Below are 23,546 nucleotides of genomic sequence, written 5' to 3'. Positions count from 1 at the left end.
TAGGAGTAGGCTTACTACCGGGGTAAGTTGTAAGAACTTGTGCCTAATCCTTTTTGTCATTTTAAGGCAATAAAATATGTTTAAACCAATGAATAGATATATGGCCTACCCTGATATTTGAATGAAATGGTAATTAGGTAAGTATGAAGGTATCTACATTAATAATCTAAATTCACTTCTAGAAGTTGCATTAGAAGCAGGTGAGGGATACAGTCCCATTGGGCAACATGTTTCAGAATACTTTATTTTACAACTTTATCTTAGAATCAACAACCACAACAAAAGTTGTTCTGTCCAGCCTACACTTTAAAACACAACTGCAATTATAGGGTGATTGTTTTAAACCTTGGCCCAAAAGGCCATCCGTCTGTCGTCCTTCAACATTTGCTTTAAATCACTACTAGTCAAAAAGGCCTGAATGGATTTGAACCAAATTTGGTCAGTCAGATCCTTGGGGAAAGGGGAACAGATTTTGCATAAATGGCGGCTGACCCCCCTGGTGGGCTAAGAGGTAGGGCCAAAAGGGGTCAATTTGGATTAACTGATATAAAACTTCTTCTCTGGAACTAAGCAATGGATATAGCAGCATTATTGCTCATATTTGCTTGGTAGCATGGTTATTGGGTAGGGATTCAAAATTGTTCAAATGTTGGAGGTGACCCCCTGGGGGCCTGAGGGTGGGGCCAACAGGGGTCAATTTGGCTTAATATATATAAACGGCTTCTTCTCTGAAACTGAGCAATGGATATCATTCATATTTGTCTGGTACCATCCTTATGGGATGGGGATTAAAAATTGTTCAAATGATGGGGCTGACACCCCGGGGACCTGTGCATGAGTGGCAGGGCCAAAAGGGATCAATTTGGCTAAATTGATATAAACGACTTCTTCTCTTAAACTAAGCAATGGATATCGCTAATATTTGAGTTGTTACATCCTTATGGGGTAGGGATACAAAATTGTACAAATGGTGGAGCTGACCCCCTGGGGGCCTGAGGGGCAGGGCCAATAGGGGTCAATTTGGCTTAAATGTAAGACATTGATATTTCAGTGGTAACATCCCCTAGGAGGCTGGGATTCAAATTTGAACAATTAACACCCCTTTAAATACAATCATGTTGAATCTCGACTTTGTTACTGGGTTATATCTCTTCCCCACCAGCAGTTGAGATCCCCACAACATAATCATCCATCAACAAATAAAGCTATTAGCAAATGGAACATCAGCATTATTTTGATGTTTGCTCAAATAAACCATGTGAGTGATACAGGCCCTCTGGGCCTCTTGTATTAGTGTGTCCATTTTGTATATATATTGTAAAGACCCTGTTTATGTGACCTGACGAAATCTCGGGTGACACGGTAAGCCTCGTGTGGAAAATAGTTTTCCATAAGACTTTAATCATGTGATTCACATTATAAATATGGCTTGGAAATGTTTGGAAACTAATATTATTTGGAAACTCAGAGGTGGATTATAAATGAGTGGATTGGCCTGTTTATATATTTTGACATGCCTGTATGGTTATGATCAGGTTTTCGGAAAATGATCAATGTTTTCGACATGTATGTGTTTTCTCTAGACATGATCATGTTGAATAGTTGAAAATGTAAAGTGCCAGCCCGCCTTGGGCCCCTTCCCCCCACCACCACCACGGCAGGAGTTCTGAACTTAGTCGGCCCATATCAGATTTTAAAGAGGCTGATGATTACGTAAAACATCAGAAATTTTAGGATTTACTATTACTATGACTAAACTTTTAATATTCAAACTCCATCAACTTCAATTTTTCATCAATGAAACATCATAGTCTTGTTATACTTTTGATAAGTTCGTAAGAGGAGGGAAGAAGTATTGGCGGCAATGCCTTTATGAAAGGTACAAACATTGGTATTCTGTATTGTCAATTATATTCCCAGTCTAACTCTGAACATAGTGTAACAGAATACAGGATTTGTTTGACAAAAGTATGGTTTAATTCAATAAAGCTATTATCAGAGGTTGCTTTCAAACTCATTTATTTTCGAATGTTACAAAGGTGCCTGGACCCTACATGTACAACTGACATTTATTTATAATTTATTGAAAGTAGCATTTTGTGTTTTATTTGAACTGTCAGGTACACATTACTAAAGTGTTTTATAAATCTGAATAAGCCATATGCTTTCACACTTGTACAAATGTGTGAATTTGGTTGTATGATGAATACAATGTATGGATCCCATTAAATGGATGTGGTATTTCATCTGAGATATGGAATTCATTCCAAGTTTTTTTGTAATTATCCTTCTAAACTGATGGACACATTACTAGGTTTAAGTTTTAGCAATTCATCAGTTGGTAATACATATGAATTTTTGATATTTGGCTTTATTGAATTTCTGTTCCATCCTGGATCATATTCAGTACTAGTCTTTCCAGAAATTACAAGGGACGTGATGGTATTTTACGTTGTATCCTATTAACTACTTTCAAATGGACCGGTCTGTATTATGTATGAGAGAAAGACTAACAGGGGTGCCAAATGGACTTGTTTATAACTAGAACGAAACATTTGATTGGATGTGATATATGCTTATTAATACATGATTAGACACAGGTGAGGACTCCAGCATCTGGATGGAATCAGATTCTGTTTCTCAGGTAGAGCTACAGATGTTCTATAGATTAGTGGAAAATATTGTTTAGATGCAGACATGATGGTTTTGTGGTTTCAACTGCATTGATGTAAAATTATAGGTTGATGTTTGATGAACATGTTTTACTTCATGTGATGATCCCTGAACGACTTTGTGACTGCAGGCCACCAAAAATGAATAGTTTATAAATGATCCTGACTATATATGCTGTGTCTGTGTAAATATTTGCTTATTGTGACCAACACTGCAAACCAAAGGAGAATTATATAATAATGTAATATACAATATTAATGTCTGAGACAGATAGACCTGTAATATACATGATTGATGTCTGTGAGACAGATAGACCTGTAATGTACAGGATTGATGTCTGTGAGACAGATAGACCTGTAATATACAGGATTGATGTCTGTGAGACAGATAGACCTGTAATGTACAGGATTGATGTCCGTGAGACAGATAGACCTGTAATGTACTGGATTGATGTCCGTGAGACAGATAGACCTGTAATGTACTGGATTGATGTCTGTGAGACAGATAGACCTGTAATATACAGGATTGATGTCTGTGAGACAGATAGACCTGTAATGTACAGAATTGATGTCTGTTAGACAGACAGACCTGTAATATACAGGATTGATGTCTGTGAGACAGATAGACCTGTAATATACAGGATTGATGTCTGTGAGACAGATAGACCTGTAATGTACAGGATTGATGTCTGTGAGACAGATAGACCTGTAATATACAGGATTGATGTCTGTGAGACAGATAGACCTGTAATGTACAGGATTGATGTCTGTGAGACAGATAGACCTGTAATGTACAGGATTGATGTCTGTGAGACAGATAGACCTGTAATGTACAGGATTGATGTCAGTGAGACAGATAGACCTGTAATATACAGGATTGATGTCTGTGAGACAGATGGACCTGTAATGTACAGGATTGATGTCCGTGAGACAGATAGACCTGTAATGTACAGGATTGATGTCTGTGAGACAGATAGACCTGTAATGTATAGGATTGATGTCTGTTAGACAGATAGACCTGTAATGTACAGGATTGATGTCAGTGAGACAGATAGACCTGTAATGTACAGGATTGATGTCTGTGAGACAGATAGACCTGTAATGTACAGGATTCATGTCTGTGAGACAGATAGACCTGTAATGTACAGGATTCATGTCTGTGAGACAGATAGACCTGTAATATACAGGATTGATGTCTGTGAGACAGATAGACCTGTAATGTACAGGATTGATGTCCGTGAGACAGATAGACCTGTAATATACAGGATTGATGTCCGTGAGACAGATAGACCTGTAATATACAGGATTGATGTCTGTGAGACAGATAGACCTGTAATGTACATGATTGATGTCTGTGAGACAGATAGATCTGTAATATACAGGATTGATGTCTGTGAGACAGATAGACCTGTAATATGCAAGGCTGATGTTTGTGAGACAGATAGACCTGTAATGTACAGGATTGATGTCTGTGAGACAGATAGACCTAGGCCTGTAATGTACAGGATTGATGTCTGTGAGACAGATAGATCTGTAATATACAGGATTGATGTCCGTGAGACAGATAGACCTGCAATATACAAGGCTGATGTCTGTGAGACAGATAGACCTGTAATGTACAGGATTGATGTCTGTGAGACAGATAGACCTGTAATGTACAGGATTGATGACTGTGAGACAGATAGACCTGTAATGTACAGGATTGATGTCTGTGAGACAGATAGACCTGTAATGTACAGGATTGATGTCTGTGAGACAAATAGACCTGTAATATACAGGATTGATGTCTGTGAGACTGCAGATAGACCTGTAATATACAGGATTGATGTCTGTGAGACAGATAGACCTGTAATGTACAGGATTGGTGTCTGTGAGACAGATAGACCTGTAATGTACAGGATTGATGTCCGTGAGACAGATAGATCTGTAATGTACAGGATTGATGTCTGTGAGACAGATAGACCTGTAATGTACAGGATTGATGTCTGTGAGACAGATAGACCTGTAATATACAGAATTGATGTCTGTGAGACAGATAGACCTGTAATGTACAGGATTGATGTCTGTGAGACAGATAGACCTGTAATATACAGGATTGATGTCTGTGAGACAGATAGACCTGTAATGTACAGGATTGATGTCTGTTAGACAGATAGACCTGTTATGTACAGGATTGATGTCTGTGAGACAGATAGACCTGTAATGTACAGGATTGATGTCTGTGAGACAGATAGACCTGTAATGTACAGGATTGATGTCCGTGAGACAGATAGACCTGTAATATACAGGATTGATGTCCGTGAGACAGATAGACCTGTAATGTACAGGATTGGTGTCCGTGAGACAGATAGACCTGTAATGTACAGGATTGATGTCTGTGAGACAGATAGACCTGTAATATACAGGATTGATGTCCGTGAGACAGATAGACCTGTAATGTACAGGATTGATGTCTGTGAGACAGATAGACCTGTAATGTACAGGATTAATGTCTGTGAGACAGATAGACCTGTAATATACAGGATTGATGTCTGTGAGACAGATAGACCTGTAATGTACAGGATTGATATCCGTGAGACAGATAGACCTGTAATATACAGGATTGATGTCTGTTAGACAGATAGACCTGTAATGTACAAGGCTGATGTCTGAGAAATTTGAAATCATACACATGAATGGATAAGTTGTATTAGTAATGCCTAGTATTACAGAATGTTTTGTTGATCATAATTACACCATACCAGGGAATGATATATTGTATATTAGTCAGCTGGGAAAAACAATTGAAACTGTTCAAATGAATTTGATACAGTACAAGCAATCTTAAATGACAAAAGAACTCTGTTTATTGAAAAAAAATCAGTACATGAACATTCAGTTTTCATTTATTCTTCAGTGGACATGGAAATTAAAAACATAAAAAGCAATGATTTAAAAGTTTTCAATGTTCATATTTAATTTGTACAAAGCAAAAGTTTGTATGTAGTTTGGTTTCAGTTTCATGCCCCTTTGTTTGATGGAAATATCCCTGTTTGCATTTTTCAATGCCAACTTAAGTGTGTAAACCATTATGAAATTTAATTTTGTTCTTTTGAATGAGTAGATTGTTGAACACAAGAACAGGAAGTAAAGATATACAGTGTAATGGAGAAAACTGGTATTGAAATGGAATGGGTTGAGCAGACGGCAGTGAGTCAGCAGAGTTAGTGACTATATACTGGTGCCTCGAACCACTAGGCCCACTACTGTACATCATTACCAGGGCTCATGGTGGCCCCGTTGTGTAGTAATGGAGGGAGAACCCAAACACTACACCAACACAACAGACAGTAGTAGCTGACTCCCAGGCCTACTGTAGGTCTAGATCCTCCTCCAGCATCCTACACATATATACTACTCCATGGAGTTAGCACTTCCAGATGTCAATGATGAATCAACTGCTTGCCTGCTGGGGGAATACAAAACCAACATGAGTGCCAGCTGTACTTATGCATGGCCATGTCTGCTTTCATAGATGATACGGGAGTAAAATCATCTCATAACAGTCACTTGTATTAGCATTGTACATGTATATAATGATGTATAGTTAGTCTATACTGGTCCTGCTTTATGAGAACGGATGTCATCAATTTGTTTCCATGAATAACCATGCCATACTCCGGAGTAAATTCAGATTGCTGACGCTGTTGTGTGTATGTTTGGCAGTAAATGTCACCAATTTGAATGAATATCACTTAATACAATACAATGTGACCGTGCATACTGTTGATGGACTCTGGTGATGGTGTGTAATCATTATTGGGATTTATTTGTCAAGCTTGTGTTATTCAGGATTATACATCTCATTTTCCAAGTATCAGAAACTGGAAGGTAAACAGAAGTGAAGATTTCTCCTGACAACTTGTTTGTTTTGATAATACAGAATTTATGCTTGTTACAGATTTAACAGCAGAAGAACAGAAATTGCTTACTAGCATCAGGGACAGGAAAGCTAAGCTGCTGAAGGAGATTCAGGTAAACATACTGCTATCCTCCCCTACACATATATCTAGGTAATCACTTTCTCCTGGCTTACAGGATTCCTACAGTTCCTTATCTACCATACCTAAGATAGAAACTTCCCCTCCATCCCCACTGGGTTTTGACTGGTAAGAATGCATATTTTTTATTCAGAAAAAAACAAGTAGCAGCTGAGAGAATTAAAATCTAGAGATATTTGTAGAGCATCTATAACCATAGGAAGGCAGTGAATGTAATCTAATGGCCTGTCAATCAGAACAAAATTGTATGATGCAGTACCCTGTACCCCCATCCTGGTAGACAGCCTATCTGTGGGTGTTTATGTAGGTATCACCTGATACCAGGTGATAAATATAGATGCGTGGTGATCACAGCTTAATAATTGGAAATGAATAAACAGGTGCCCGGGTTTTAAATGATTTCTTTAACTCAGTTGTGGTGTTATAAATTATAAATCTTATTGGAATTCTTTATGTATTTGAAATGGATTTAAAACAGTAGTTGAAAGTGTGTAGCTATTGCTACATACTGTTATATAAGAGGTTTGTATAAGTCACCACTACCATCACACACACTACATATTGTATATATCATATTGTGAAGATGTCTCATGCTCATCATTGTGATATGTTTGCCTTTAAATGAAGATTTGATGTATAAAGAACCAATTGTGAAATTAGAGATGGACAAATTGTATACCTTTTTACTGAGTTAAAAAAATCAAAATATTAGATTAATTTGAAAACACTTTGAAAAATGAATAACCTTGACCTTCATTCAAGATCACAGGGGTCAAATATGCTAAAATCTTTAAGCCTGTAGCATGCTGGAGTGAAGGACCTTGAACTTCATTACAGGTCACAGGGGCCAAATATCCTCAAATCTTTAAACGACTTCTTATTACCCGAGAAGCCCAGAATCCTGATATTGGGCATATAGCATGCTGGGACAAAGGGCAATAATGATTGTTCAGATTAAAATCCAACAGAATCCAACATAATAACCAAGCCATAATTCAGACTCGGAATCAATTTAAACCCAACTGAGTCTGACATAATATCCAAGCCATAATTCAGATCAAAATCAATTTAAACCCAACGGAGTCTGACATAATATCCAAGCCATAATTCAGATCAAAATCAATTTAAACCCAACTGAGTCTGACATAATAACCAAGCCATAATTCAGATCAAAATCAATTTAAACCCAACGGAGTCTGACATAATATCCAAGCCATAATTCAGATCAAAATCAATTTAAACCCAACGGAGTCTGACATAATATCCAAGCCATAATTCAGATCAAAATCAATTTAAACCCAACTGAGTCTGACATAATAACCAAGCCATAATTCAGATCAAAATCAATTTAAACCCAACTGAGTCTGACATAATAACCAAGCCATAATTCAGATCAAAATCAATTTAAACCCAACGGAGTCTGACATAATAACCAAGCCATAATTCAGATCAAAATCAATTAAATAAGGGAAAATATAAACAAAAATATAGACTTTCATGGAGACCACTGATAAAGTATAAGGAATATAAAAGTATAAGACTAGTCTGTACTGGTGGTGACCTTGAGCATCTGTCTGTGTTACTGATAGGTCATTTGTATCCTGTTTCCCTATTCAGTCACATGTACGTACACACTTATCGTAATTGAGATAGACCTGTCTTCACTACTCCTTTTCGAAAAAAGGGAAGTAATGAGGCACATAGATTAAGAGAAAACAACAAATTTGGATTAAAGGTTGAAACTGATACATGTTATGATAAGGACTGACAGTAAAGTTTGTTATCAGTAAAGTTATGTTGGCCATTTCAGATAGTTAGGGTGGAGAAGGATCTAGTCCTCATATGAGTAGGACAACACACTAATATATGTGTGTAACATGAAATAGATATATTGTCTTGATGTAACAAAGGTAAGACATAGTGTTAACACATTTACTACTAAAAGTGTAAATTATCATAGGAATAAATTAAACAAGTCATACAAAGAGTTCATTCGTTTGTATAAGTGAACAAAATAAACCATAAAAAGCAGTCAAAAAATTTGGTTGAGCAACAGCTGATGATAATTTTTTGTAAACATTAAAGCATATACATAGAACTTTATAGGTGAAATATGATCATTTAGTTTTACAATAAAATGGTACATCAAAAAGACTGATTCCCATGTATGATATACTGTGGGGTTGTTTTATAAACTGACTATTCACTTCCTTATTGTACATGGGAAATGTGAGCTAGCTATGTAGATACATTTTACTGTAGATTTATATACAAATTTAGTTTGGGGACAGGTCTATGTGGGTGTTCTTATTCACTTCCTTATCCCTTCAAGTACCAAAGTGTTTACCTCAAACTGATGTAACCACTTACATCATTACTAATCATTCCACATTTAAAAATCTCATACAGAAAACAAATGATGCTGATGTTGTCCTTGTTTGTCTCTCTGTAGGAGCTTAAAGATGAGATAGCAGAAGTTGCAAATGAGATGGAGGCTATCGATGTCTCCGAGGATAGGTAAGTTTTTTTCCATTAATCTGCATGATATTGGGATGTCCCTGTGATGTTTTTTTTTTTTAATTGATGAACATTTACATTATTCAACAGCACTATTATCTCCCTGGCTGCTGATAAACTGTTGCCAGGATATTAAACTTTGGGGGGGGGGGGGGGATGATTAGGATTCCAATGTTTCATAGCGATTCTACCATGTCACTCACTGGCAAGTAATCATCTGAATAGTTATTGAAGAAAAACAAGTACATGTAACTTAAGACAATTTGATGTATAGAATGGTCTCCAATGTGTATGTGTGTGTATATGTTCCTAATTAGTTATTCCTTGGTCTAAGCCATGGGATTGAGTCCTAGAAGTCTGTTTATCAGATGTAAACAGTGTTTTACTGAAGAGAAGGTTCCCATGGCACTAATCTAGATGAAAGACTGTTAATGCAGACTGCAGTCACTCTAGACCTTGGCCTTATCACTCAGCAGAAAATTAGAATTTTGAAGGCCCCTGCACTCCCCTGCCTCTGTAACTCACCAATTATTTACTTCAGTGAGTAAACAGACCAGAAATGTATGTTAGATATAAGGGTATGTCAAGATTGGAAATAGTCCTAATTGATAGAAAGGTAAATAAATGGCAGTGTTCTTTAATCAGCACTCAGTTTTCATGAACACCTTGAATTCATAACCTCTGTACTATTTAGATATGTGATACTGTAAATTTGGTAATTTTCATTGGGGATTTAATATTGCTATATTCCTGGCCATTGATACAGTGCAAAAATAAAGGCCATCCAATATTAATATATACAGAATATTTAGTTGTGTTAGTGGGACATGGCAATGTTTTACCACATATGAACTCCTATAATCAAACATCATCTTGTCAATTTTATATATGTATAGCAAGGGTTCGTAATTACCATGCGTCCACCTATCAGTGGTATGTATATTATGTTTCATTGTAATTTCTGTATGAAATATCTGAAGTATGAAACTGAAATATTCTGTTTGTTTGTGTGGATATCAGGACACACATGTTCTAGGCACAGATTATTGGACTTATAAAACATAGCCAATACGCTTGGTTACCGTCTTAAACATAGCCAATACGCTTGGTTACCGTCTTAAACATAGCCAATACGCTTGGTTACCGTCTTAAACATAGCCAATACGCTTGGTTACCGTCTTAAACATAGCCAATACGCTTGGTTACCGTCTTAAACATAGCCAATACGCTTGGTTACTGTCTTAAAACTGCATTTGTTGTTTGTCTGATTCAACGGTAATGGATTGACAGAGTTGATATATCGGTAATGGATTGACAGAGTTGATATATCGGTAATGGATTGACAGAGTTGATATATAGGTAATGTATTGACAGAGTTGATATATCGGTAATGGATTGACAGAGTTGATATATAGGTAATGGATTGACAGAGTTGATATATAGGTAATGGATTGACAGAGTTGATATATAGGTAATGGATTGACAGAGTTGATATATAGGTAATGGATTGACAGAGTTAATATATAGGTAATGGATTGACAGAGTTGATATATCGGTAATGGATTGACAGAGTTGATATATCGGTAATGGATTGACAGAGTTGATATATAGGTAATGTATTGACAGAGTTGATATATCCATAATGGATTGACAGAGTTGATATATCGGTAATGGATTGACAGAGTTGATATGTCGGTAATGGATTGACAGAGTTGATATATAGGTAATGGATTGACAGTTGATATATAGGTAATGGATTGACAGAGTTGATATATCCGTAATGGATTGACAGAGTTGTTATATCTGTAATGGATTGACAGAGTTGATATATCCATAATGGATTGACAGAGTTGATATATCGGTAATGGATTGACAGAGTTGATATATCGGTAATGGATTGACAGAGTTGATATATCGGTAATGGATTGACAGAGTTGATATATCCATAATGGATTGACAGAGTTGATATATCGGTAATGGATTGACAGAGTTGATATATCCATAATGGATTGACAGAGTTGATATATCGGTAATGGATTGACAGAGTTGATATATAGGTAATGTATTGACAGAGTTGATATATCGGTAATGGATTGACAGAATTGATATATAGGTAATGGATTGACAGAGTTGATATATAGGTAATGGATTGACAGAGTTGATATATCGGTAATGGTTTGACAGAGTTGATATATAGGTAATGGATTGACAGAGTTGATATATCGGTAATGGATTGACAGAGTTGATATATCCGTAATGGATTGACAGAGTTGATATATCCGTAATGGATTGACAGAGTTGATATGTCGGTAATGGATTGACAGAGTTGATATATTGGTAATGGATCGACAGAGTTGATATGTCGGTAATGGATTGACAGAGTTGATATGTCGGTAATGGATTGACGTAGTTGATATGTCGGTAATGGATTGACAGAGTTGATATATCGGTAATGGATTGACAGAGTTGATATATCGGTAATGGATTGACAGAAATTCCAAAAATTGAAGATGCAATAATTTTGATTTCAAATTAATTACACATGAATAGAGTTGTATATCATTTATGGTTAAATTTTAATAACAAATGTAAATGTTAATTGTTAAAGTGTTTATTAGAAGTTTAACTATAAGAATGATATTGAAGTCATTTGTAATAAATTCATGTATTACATTTGAATGTAAAATGTGTCCAGTTCATCATGTTCTAGTCATGAGGGCCAATTCAATCTAAATATAAAATAGGGATCATTTTACCAAATAACAGGTCATGATTTTGAAACTATCACAATTAAATATGTTTGCCTGAAAAATATTTCCTTTCATAGCATTCTGCCACACATTTAGTAGAAAGTTGAAATTCTTCATGTCTTGTATATACTCACTAAAATCCTCAGTAATTTGTCACACAGCTTTAATTTAGCTGAAATGTTTGCCCTATCAATTTTAACGCTACCAAAACTATACTGCTATACAGTACAGTAGACTATATAATATGGCCATTGTCAGATCAAAGTAAACATTGCAATAAGATGCTACAATTAACTGGCGTTTCAACTTTCAGTAATCTGCATGTAATGTAGCGTGAAATAAGTTAAAAGACAACTTCTCTTTAACAGTATTTGATGTACTCACCGATCTTTGTTTTCTTTAAATTATTATTATAAAAAAAACATCCATCAACAAAGTCTCATTTGACCTATTGCGATCATGTTTTGTCCGGCGTTGTAAACAATTGACTTTTTCGACTTCTTCTGCAAAACCGCTGAACCATTTGATGAAATATGGCAGGAAGCTTCCTTAGGTAAAGGCCAACCAAATTGTGAATTATATGGTCCCTACCCCTCAGTAGCCTGAGGGGTAGGGCCAAAAAGGGTTCAATTGACTGAAATTTCAAAAATCATCTTCTTAATCACAGATATGCAAGAATCGGATAATCTTCATAGATAAAAAAAAAAAGTCTGAAGGTACTTAACCAAAATTGTGAATTTCATAATCCCGGGGTCTCACGTTTGTAGCATGGAATGACAGTTTGATGGTATGCACATGTTGACCTTGACTGACCCCCAGGGGCTGATGGGCGGGGCCAAAATGGTCAAATTAGTTTAAATTTAAAAAAAAATCATCTTCTCAAGGGTCAAATAAGGTCAAATCAAATATATAATCTTCATAAATTGAAGGTGCTATGCCAAAATTATGAATTTCCTGACCCTGGGGTCTCATGTTTGCCCCTGGGGCGGAGAAAAGCTTATCTATAATTTATTAAAGGAAATCACATCTGTTTCATTTCTATTGGAAGTAGCAGTTTTTGAAGGCAGTTCGCTGGTATGTGATTATTGGCCCCAACTGACCCCCAGGGACTGATGGGCGGGTCAAAGGGTTAAATACATTGTATACAGAAATATCAAGTGTATCAGAAACTCAGTTGACCATTAAGGCCTATGGACCTCTTGTTAGGAATGAAAGTGACCAAGGATTCTGAATGCTTTTATATTTAGAAAGATGATACTGAGTAGGTGCAAGAAGAAAAGTATGCAGTTGATACTGTATTTTCCAGCTTGGATTTAATGATAAATCACTCATAAGATTCCATTTGACATGATTTTAAAAATGAATTATACAGCAAGGCAAAGGTATTTTTTTAACATGAAACTCTGAATCAGAAACTAGGCATGTATTGTAGAAGTTTGGTATCCATAGAAGTGATTTGATTCTATCTGCACTTTTGACCTTGGTAGGGGATGGATATAGTTGACATGCTGTGAGCTCAGGGAGAAGTGTGCTAGAACTGCCACAAGGGAGATTTAGTGAGGTATAGGTTATCCTGGAGGCTAAGGTCAATTCTACACAATCAGATTGTATTTCTCCTTGAAACAAAGATTTTATTATGCACTCTGCCCGCTGCAGATGTTTTAGTATTTTAATGGACATCTAATATCTGTACCTAATAGTATTAAATAAACTGATAAATGGTTCAATGATTTGTTACCTAAATGCTTTGTCATACCAAATTCAAAACATTTTATGAAATTTATGCAAAAAGGATTGTACAACATTAAATTTTGAACAAATATGAAAAAAATCACAATACAATAAATATGCACCATCCCAAAGCCATGTTTTAGCTCTGTGAAGACAGAAAAGATGTTTTGTGCTAGCTGACATATGGTAACTACCAGCTGCAAAAGTTGGCAATAGTGTATACATGTAAATGGATCCCAAGGTCAGATTGAAGGGAACTGACCTTTGATTTTGTATCTACACAAAACATACATGAATGAAGATTGTTGTTATACAAGGAAATTGATACTGCACACTGAATTCTGACTCATTAATTGGTCCAAGTATAGTCTGGAGGGGCAAATCACCTCAGTGTAGAATACCTTGTCGACCTTGACTATGTTAAACATGTGTGTTATTTTGGGATGATATAACTTGTCATAAATAGGAGGAATTAGATGTACAGTACTTCATTAAAGTGCATCCATGGGGGAGCGGAAATAATTGATGTCAGAACAAAGTGAGATGCATTTGGCACAGAAATAGAAGTATAAATTTTAGGGTCGCTGTGGATAAAGTAGATATACATGTATAGAAATGTGAAGGAAGTTCTTTGATCTTCAACAGAACGACTCTAATGCAAACCCTCATGTAAACCCTCTAGGGGAAAAAATCTGTTTTCGATGTGTCTAGATCTGTTTATAGACTGTATTGTAAAACCTGTTCCGATGTGTGTGTTCATAGTCTGTATTGTAAAAAACTGTTTTCTGTGTGTCTGTTCAAAGACTGCAGCATAAAAAACTGTTTTCCATGTGTCTGTTCAAAGACTAGTGCAATCTGGATCAGGTATGAAATTAGAAACAGTGTATAAAGTGAATGTTTTAGTCCATAAAATTCCTCCTAGCATGACACAAAACAGAAAAGAAAAAGTAATTGGTTTTATAAGTGTACCTAACTAAAGGTCATAACAATAAATCCTACTAATGTAATTGATTTATAATGCTATATGTCCACCTCCACCCCTGGATAATAATGTAATTGATTTATAATGCTATATGTCCACCTCTACCTCTGGATAATAATGTAATTGATTTATAATGATATATGTCCACCCCTGGATAATAATGTAATTGATTTATAATGCTATATGTCCACCTCTACCTCTGGATAATAATGTAATTGATTTATAATGCTATATGTCCACCTCTGGATAATAATGTAATTGATTTATAATGCTATATGTCCACCTCCACCTCTGGATAATAATGTAATTGATTTATAATGCTATATGTCCACCTCCACCTCTGGATAATAATGTAATTGATTTATAATGCTATATGTCCACCCCTGGATAATAATGTAATTGATTTATAATGCTATATGTCCACCTCCACCTCTGGATAATAATGTAATTGATTTATAATGCTATATGTCCACCTCCACCTCTGGATAATAATGTAATTGATTTATAATGCTATATGTCCACCTCCACCTCTGGATAATAATGTAATTGATTTATAATGCTATATGTCCACCTCCACCTCTGGATAATAATGTAGTTGATTTATAATGCTATATGTCCACCTCTGGATAATAATGTAATTGATTTATAATGCTATATGTCCACCTCTGGATAATAATGTAATTGATTTATAATGCTATATGTCCACCTCTGGATAATAATGTAATTGATTTATAATGCTATATGTCCACCTCTGGATAATAATGTAATTGATTTATAATGCTATATGTCCACCTCCATCTCTGGATAACAATGTAATTGATTTATAATGCTATATGTCCACCTCCATCTCTGGATAACAATGTAATTGATTTATAATGCTATATGTCCACCTCCATCTCTGGATAACAATGTAATTGATTTATAATGCTATATGTCCACCTCCACCTCTGGATAATAATGTAATTGATTTATAATGCTATATGTCCACCTCCATCTCTGGATAATAATGTAATTGATTTATAATGCTATATGTCCACCTCCATCTCTGGATAACAATGTAATTGATTTATAATGCTATATGTCCACCTCCACCCCTGGATAATAATGTAATTGATTTATAATGCTATATGTCCACCTCCACCTCTGGATAATAATGTAATTGATTTATAATGCTATATGTCCACCCCTGGATAATAATGTAATTGATTTATAATGCTATATGTCCACCTCCACCTCTGGATAATAATGTAATTGATTTATAATGCTATATGTCCACCCCTGGATAATAATGTAATTGATTTATAATGCTATATGTCCACCTCCACCTCTGGATAATAATGTAATTGATTTATAATGCTATATGTCCACCTCCACCTCTGGACTTCAGTGGATATAATCTTTTGTTTCCCACTTACAGCAAAAACAACCCCAAAACAAAGCAAATGTCCATTGGGAAGAAGAAATTCAATATGGACCCCAAAAAGGTAGGTTTGCTCTATACAAGAAAATGTGTTGTGGGTTATCAAACCCAGCTGACATATGTAAACTTCCTGTTTGATTGGCAGTACCATACACTGGCCAGACAGACAGCAAAGCACCCTCTCCCCAATACACATATTTTATTACTCCAGAGCTATTTAAAATATACTGACAAAATCCATTAAAATTTAATTTAGGGCCTACCATGGCTGTACAGTGTGTATCTCTACATCCATGTCACATGATGAAAACTTTAACCAGAAGATGTTATTAAAGCTGTTTCCTGTGTTTGGTAAAAAAAACAACCTGGCAAGATGCTATCCATTTAAGACAGTTAATTTTGATTGTACACTCTATAGAGCAACTTAACTTGGACTTAGAAATACACTTTATTACATCAAAATATATTTGATCATAGTTTGATTGAAAAATATCATTCCGCTATCCCTGTTCATAAAAAAGATCCATTTTGATAGAGCACTTCCTCTTCCCTGTACACATGATACTAGTATAGAAATCCACACTAAGTTGTTTACTTCAGACATCTTAAGGAAGTAGATCTTTACTGTACACAGATTTACTGGGGGGATTGCCTTACAGACTGGTAATTGAGTAGGAAAGACATTTTTGAGATATTAGCAGAAGTTGGTCAGAAATGGTTCCTGATAATAGTCATTTACTCTGAAAATAACATAATTTCTAGATTACATGGTTCTTTGAAGACCAGTGTACCATGACAGACCTGAGGGAGATAAGGTACCACCCAAATGTTAACCATCACTGGTATTCCTGTTTCAGTTGTAGACAGCAGTGTACAGGTCCAGGCTGTGTCCTGGTTTTACAATGTTAACATTACAGTAAGCTCTTCTGCCATACAATTTGATTCAGGGTGAGAATAAAGGGCAAAATTAAGCAACAATAAACAGACCAAGTTAACACATCATGAGTGTACTGCATCTTCTCAGTTTGTTGTTTTACAAACATACATCCATTGTATAGTTGTAGGAGCAGCCTAAATTTAGCTCCAGACTTGCCCTCCCTCTACAAGAGGTCATCAGCGGATGATGCATGCTTATCTTGTTGCTGTTACTGTAGCATAACTCAAATTTCTTCATTAGAATTTGTTAAAGAGCCAAAAACCCCTACACAATGATAGAAGTGATCATGATCAGATTTTATCATACGATGTATGTGTAGTTTTATCTTTGATTGTTTCCAAACTACAAACATCAGTTCCATAATGCCTTGATTGAGTTCAACCATATACTGTAAACATGCATAACTTAGCAGGAATCTTATTTTAGCATTTTTTGCACTGGAAACTTTTCACTAAATTATGATTATGCGCTAAATGTACCGGTAGTTTAATTGGTTTCTATGGCAATTATTGAGTGTCAAACTAAGTAAATTTACAGTAGCTTGATCTGGTTTGTTGATCTGTCATAGCTTGTCATAAACTGAAGCTAGGGCAATGAAATTTTATGTACTGGTATATAAATAGTGGTAGTAGTGTTGTGTTCAGGTCTGATGTTTACATTCAAGGTCATTTGGAGGTCAAAACTCAATAATACATTTTTTGGGCATAACTTTGTCTCTGATTCCTAGAATGGTAAGGCATATGTTGTACATGATTAAAGGTCACATTTAGGTCAGACGTCATTCACTAAATTCTGAAATGCTTTTCTGGGTAGTATACTACTAACATGTAGGTTCAGTAAAATTATGTGGATATGTATAGAAAGTCGAGGCTGGGTACATACCATTACCAGGTCTGTAGTATTGTATAACCTCTGTAAACTGACCACCTGTATTTCAGGACCTTCATTTTAACATTTTACAAGTTTGATTTCCATTTCAGTTCAATCCTGTGTGCAAATATACATACCTTGGTACATACATATGGATGTAAAGTGGTTTATTTTTTTGAAGGATACATATTTTTCATGTCGTTTATTCGTTCAATGATATATGCAGTTTTAATATTCATTTGACTGACAAATTATAAAATGTGTTTTAACTGTTGCAGGGTATTGAATACCTTATTGACAATGGACTTTTGCCAAATGACCCAGCAGAGGTGGCCAAGTTTCTACACCAAGGAGAGGGACTTAACAAGACTGCTATAGGGGACTATCTCGGAGAAAGGTAATTCATTCCACTAGAGATAAGAAACTTAACTAAAAGAAGAAACTAGGGTAAATCAACTTGCTAGGTAAATCTTTTCCATTATATTTGTTTACAATGTGTATGAAAAAGTACCTTAAGTCTGTCCTTGTTGTCATTATAAATATTAGGTAGGCAGACTTATCTGGTATTCTGCGGGTGTTCAGTTGATGTTTTGACTTGGTTGATTTTGCCAATTAGAGGGAAAGATAAGAAACAGTAGTAGTTATTACTCAATCACAAACAAATTTGTAGGACATATATATGGGGTCTTTACTCAAACACAGGCAAGTTTCTAGGACATTGAAGGAGCTAATTCCCTAGTACCTCACAAGTGTCTAGGATATATGGGTCATCATTGAAGGAGCTAATTCCCTAGTACCTCACAAGTGTCTAGTATATATGGGTCATCATTGAAGGAGCTAATTCCCTAGCATCACACAAGTGTCTAGGATATATGGGTCATCATTGAAGGAGCTAATTCCCTAGTACCTCACAAGTGTCTAGGATATATGGGTCATCATTGAAGGAGCTAATTCCCTAGCATCACACAAGTGTCTAGGATATATGGGTCATCATTGAAGGAGCTAATTCCCTAGCATCACACAAGTGTCTAGGATATATGGGTCATCATTGAAGGAGCTAATTCCCTAGGATCACACAAGTGTCTAGGATATATGGGTCATCATTGAAGGAGCTATTTCCCTAGCATCACACAAGTGTCTGAAATAATGTCTAGCACTAAAGATTTTGACGTATCTATGTACATGACCATATATATGACCATATTGTTTTCTTGCAGACATGAATTCAACATCAACGTGTTGAAGGCCTTTGTGAATTTGCACGCGTTCTCGAACATGATCCTGGTTCAGGCTTTGAGGTGAGATAAAGATCATCATTTAATTGTCTGAGTCTTTATAAAACACACCTACCAGGTACTTGTTATGATTTATGTAGTACTGGGATCATAGACATTATGTAAGCTATAATTATAACCATCTGTCCATTTCTGAAGCCTATAGAATGTGATCAGGGTGATGATACACAGAACTTCAGACAACACATGTCTAACCCAGTGCTAACTCATCAATTTTCTGCATCTGTTACCAAACACTAGGAATGATCTGTTTCTATTTTTGTGAAGTAATGAAAAATGCCCTGACATACTGATGTATTTGTTTACTTTTTGTATTTTAGACAATTTCTCTGGAGTTTCCGTTTACCAGGGGAGGCACAGAAGATTGACAGAATGATGGAGTGTTTTGCGCAAAGATATTGTGAATTGAACACTGATGTATTCACAAGTTCAGGTAAAGAAAAGAGATTGATTATGCTGTATTTTTATTATCAAACCGATAATTTTCAACAAAGTACGTGCTCTTTCTTTTCAAATGTTAGGAAGACTACTAATAAAGCAGCATACTGGTATCCTCGGCATTTCTGGGTTGGTTTACCGTCTCCTATAATCACTACCATGGGCTGCGTGCAGGCGACATGGGGGGGCATGATCCCGTGCCTGTTTCCGCCTCTGCCAGCATTTCTTCTGTTGGGAGTGTCTTGTTCATTTGGAGATTAGGTACTCGTATGTTAACAATATAAGGCCAAGCTGTCCTTTCAGTTGTCATTAAGGTTTTTTGACCATACAAAGTGTACTATATCCACCAGTAATTAATACACAATCATGCCCCTAATAATATGATATAAGGGGCTATACTAAACTCAGGACTTGTTACAGGATGATAGAAAATAGCTTAATGCATTGATGAGATGTAGATAGTCACTACTACAATACTGCCTTATGCTAGTTATACCCCCGCAACGAAGTTAGGGGGGGGGTATACTGGAATCAGGTTGTCCGTCCGTCCGTCTGTCTGTAGACGCATATTGTCCGGACAACTTCTCCTAAACCGATTTGCCAATTCCGCTGAAACTTCACACAAATATTAATGATCATGTGTAGATGTGCATGCCACTTTATTTTTCTCAAAATTATGGTTGCTATGGCAACTGGTCACTATAAACAGGTTTTCCGATAAGAACCATAACTTTAAGTTTGTCCGGACAACTCCTCCTAAACTAAATGGCCAATTTCAATGAAACTTCACACAAATATAGAGGACCATGTGTAGATGTGCATGCCACTTTCTTTTCTTTCAAAATTATGGTTGCTATGGCAACTGGTCACTATAAACAGGTTTTCTGATAAGAACCATAACTTTAAGTTTGTCCGACAACTCCTCCTAAACCGAAAGGCCGATTTCAATGAAACTTTACACAAATATAGAGGACCATGTGTAGATGTGCATGCCACTTTATTTTTCACAAAATTATGGTTGCTATGGCAACTGGTCACTATAAACAGGTTTTCCGATAAGAACCATAACTTTAAGTTTTTTCCGGACAACTCCTCCTAAACCGAAGGGCTAATTTCAATGAATCTTCACACAAATATAGAGGACCATGTGTAGATGTGCATGCCACTTTCTTTTTTTTTCAAAATTATGGTTACTATGGCAACTGGTCACTATATTACTGGGTTATCTTGGTTAGCCTCTAATTAACAGTTCCAATTCACCATTGACTTGTGCAGATTGCGGGGGTGTATTAGTCAGCCATCCTGGCGACAGTTCTAGTTGACATATTTAAATCAGGAAATGGTGGTATATCTGAAGCTTCCTTCCTTCCTTTACACAGGAATTCCTAAGTGTGGTTTGTATCAGGATGATTGTGCCTCATTATAAACCAGGTTTGGAGTCTGTTTTATGTTCATACGTTCTTTCTGTATTGAGGTTTATCAACTAATCGGCATTGGATGAATCATTGAAAGTAATGCATTACTGTTTACTTAACATTAATGATGTCACTGATTAGATGTCTTTTGTAACAGTGGCCCTAACATACATGCTGTGTTTTAAGTTAAAAACATAATGATGATATCTCTTGCTGAATTACCTGTATTTATAACAATGTTTGTGATTTCTGATGTTTTTAGACACATGCTATGTACTGTCCTTTGCCATAATCATGCTGAACACCAGTCTACACAACCCCAGTGTGAAAGACAAACCCACGGTAGACCGCTTCATACAGATGAACCGAGGCATCAATGATGGTGGAAACCTTCCAGAGGACCTCCTCACTGTAGGCTATTAGCAATCAATAAAGTCTCAAGTGACCTATAATAATCACCCTTTGTCCTTCCTCAGTCTTTAAACAATTTACTTCTCTGAAACCCCATTTCAAAAATCTTCATCTCAAGATCAAGATAAGGTACCCTAAAAATATGTGTAATTTGCGCACCAGTGTAATTTTTGCAGTTACTTGGGCTGAAAATGCTGGAAAAAACTAAATTAAAAAAATTTGACCAAAAACGATGTCAAGGAGGTCCCGAAATCGATGAATGAAAATGACACTAACTCCGATTAGCTCCAAACATTGTTTAAAACCATTCTATTAATACTTGATGATTTAAATAATTTGATCATTTTGTGTTTGTTATTATTAAATAGCAAAATTGTGTTTTGTTTATTTTCTTGAAAATTATAAACATTTATCAGCTTAAGCTTACACAAACTTTCAATGAAAAGTAAAATTAAGTAATAATAATAATAAATTAAACCAATAAAGCTTAATGCGGTTGCTGAAGACAGAAATAATGCTTGGATTATGTAGGTGTTACGCTTCCCTCAGAACCACTGCTGTTGGTAGCTATAAAATAGTGTAACTGACCTTGTGGCTGGTATACTAATTATATCATCATTGATTGTTCTTAAATATGGGTTGTGGTCGTGTTGATAATATTTGTTAAGTGCTCTAATTTACGAGACTTCAAAAAAAATCCCGGTTACCAAAGTGACCGCATGTGATCATCGTACAGTTAGCTCAGTGGTAAATGGAGACAAGACACACTCATAATGTTAAATAGGCTTACTACCCTAATTAATTAGATTAGATTACAGCCAGTAACAGATAAGAGGCGATGATTTCTCAATCAAACAAAAGAATTCAGTTAAAGAATTCAGTTTGTAATTGGCCTAGCTCCGTGATTCAAAGATCGGTAAGCCCATCACAATGGCGGACTTTTAAACAATACAATTAATAGGCTAATTGCTTTATCAATCTGTTTTTGATGTTGCATCATTCTTAGTTACGTTTTTCCAGAACTTAGTTCTATTTAATTGTGATGAATCCCTAATTAACGCAAGTATCAACACATATAGTAGGTAGCTATACATCACTTTATTATATGACATATTTAGCAAGAATAAATTGCTTTGTGCATGTTTATTAATCTTCAATTCCTAACGGGAATTTCCCTCTTTTTCCAAGATGGCGAACATTGAGCATTGACAATCTTTTTTCTGTAAAAAAAACTTGAAAACATCTCTACCTGTATAATTTGTGCACCCCCAACTTAAAACTTTATTTCAGTACCAAAAAAATGCAAATTACACAAGTTTTTACGGTAGATTCAAATAAAAAGGGTCAAATTAAGTGAAATTTTAAAAATATTCTTCTCAATACCCAGAGAAGGTAGATGAAAATACTCTTTATATGGAAGGGTTTTTAAGTGTTTTTCCAAACTGTGAATTTCATAGTTTATATAGGAAAATCACATTTTTTAGCACATTTTTTTTTCTTTTGGGCTAGTCCAATGTTGCTGCTAAAGATTCCTTTTTTAAATTGAAGTTCTAATTTAACTAAACATGGAAGTGATAATGGTAGAACAATCTGATTTCACTTACTCCAAAATAATCCAGTCTCTACCACAGAAGTACTAGTATTGTTGTCTGCATGTAAAATGAGCTAGTAACATATGTATTACAAATAAACTTTCATGATAAATTTAAACGAAAGATATTTTGAAATTAAAAACCATTTTCTTCATTTCCATTTGAAACAAAATTAAAAATTTTGCATTGCTGGATATTTTCAGAGTTTGTATGACAGCATCAAAAAAGAACCGTTTAAGATACCAGAGGATGATGGAAATGACCTCATGCACACTTTCTTCAACCCAGACAAGGAGGGGTGGTTGTGGAAACAAGGTAACTTGAAATGTACCACAATATTCTGTAATAGCAGGTTTTGTAGCAAGATCAACTTGTCTCTGTCTATTTACTCAGGTCTAACAAATGAACTGTGAGAGTTTTCACAACAATCAGTATGATTGGCATGTCTAAGAAAAAAAACAATAATTCATTAGTAT

At 35.6% G+C, this 23,546-nt stretch overlaps 1 protein-coding gene across 3 annotated transcripts in view; it reads left to right on the top strand.

The window, feature by feature from the left end:
- LOC117323710 (cytohesin-1-like) overlaps window positions 1-23,546 on the top strand; it is a 41,682-nt gene that overhangs the window by 5,744 nt on the left and 12,392 nt on the right. For 2 of the 3 annotated variants that reach the window (XM_033879133.1, XM_033879126.1), the window contains exons 2-9: window positions 6,613-6,686; window positions 9,165-9,229; window positions 16,110-16,176; window positions 18,198-18,316; window positions 19,137-19,217; window positions 19,535-19,647; window positions 21,330-21,478; window positions 23,274-23,385. In XM_033879133.1, coding sequence (XP_033735024.1) covers window positions 6,613-6,686; window positions 9,165-9,229; window positions 16,110-16,176; window positions 18,198-18,316; window positions 19,137-19,217; window positions 19,535-19,647; window positions 21,330-21,478; window positions 23,274-23,385 — 780 coding nt within the window. Of the gene's footprint in view, window positions 1-6,013; window positions 6,457-6,612; window positions 6,687-9,164; window positions 9,230-16,109; window positions 16,177-18,197; window positions 18,317-19,136; window positions 19,218-19,534; window positions 19,648-21,329; window positions 21,479-23,273; window positions 23,386-23,546 lie in introns of those variants that run through there. The other variant, XM_033879142.1, reaches the window with a different exon arrangement.

Source organism: Pecten maximus, chromosome 1 (assembly GCF_902652985.1).
Source record: "Pecten maximus chromosome 1, xPecMax1.1, whole genome shotgun sequence".
NCBI lineage: Eukaryota > Metazoa > Mollusca > Bivalvia > Pectinida > Pectinidae > Pecten > Pecten maximus.
This window is presented reverse-complemented; position numbering and strand designations above follow the sequence as displayed.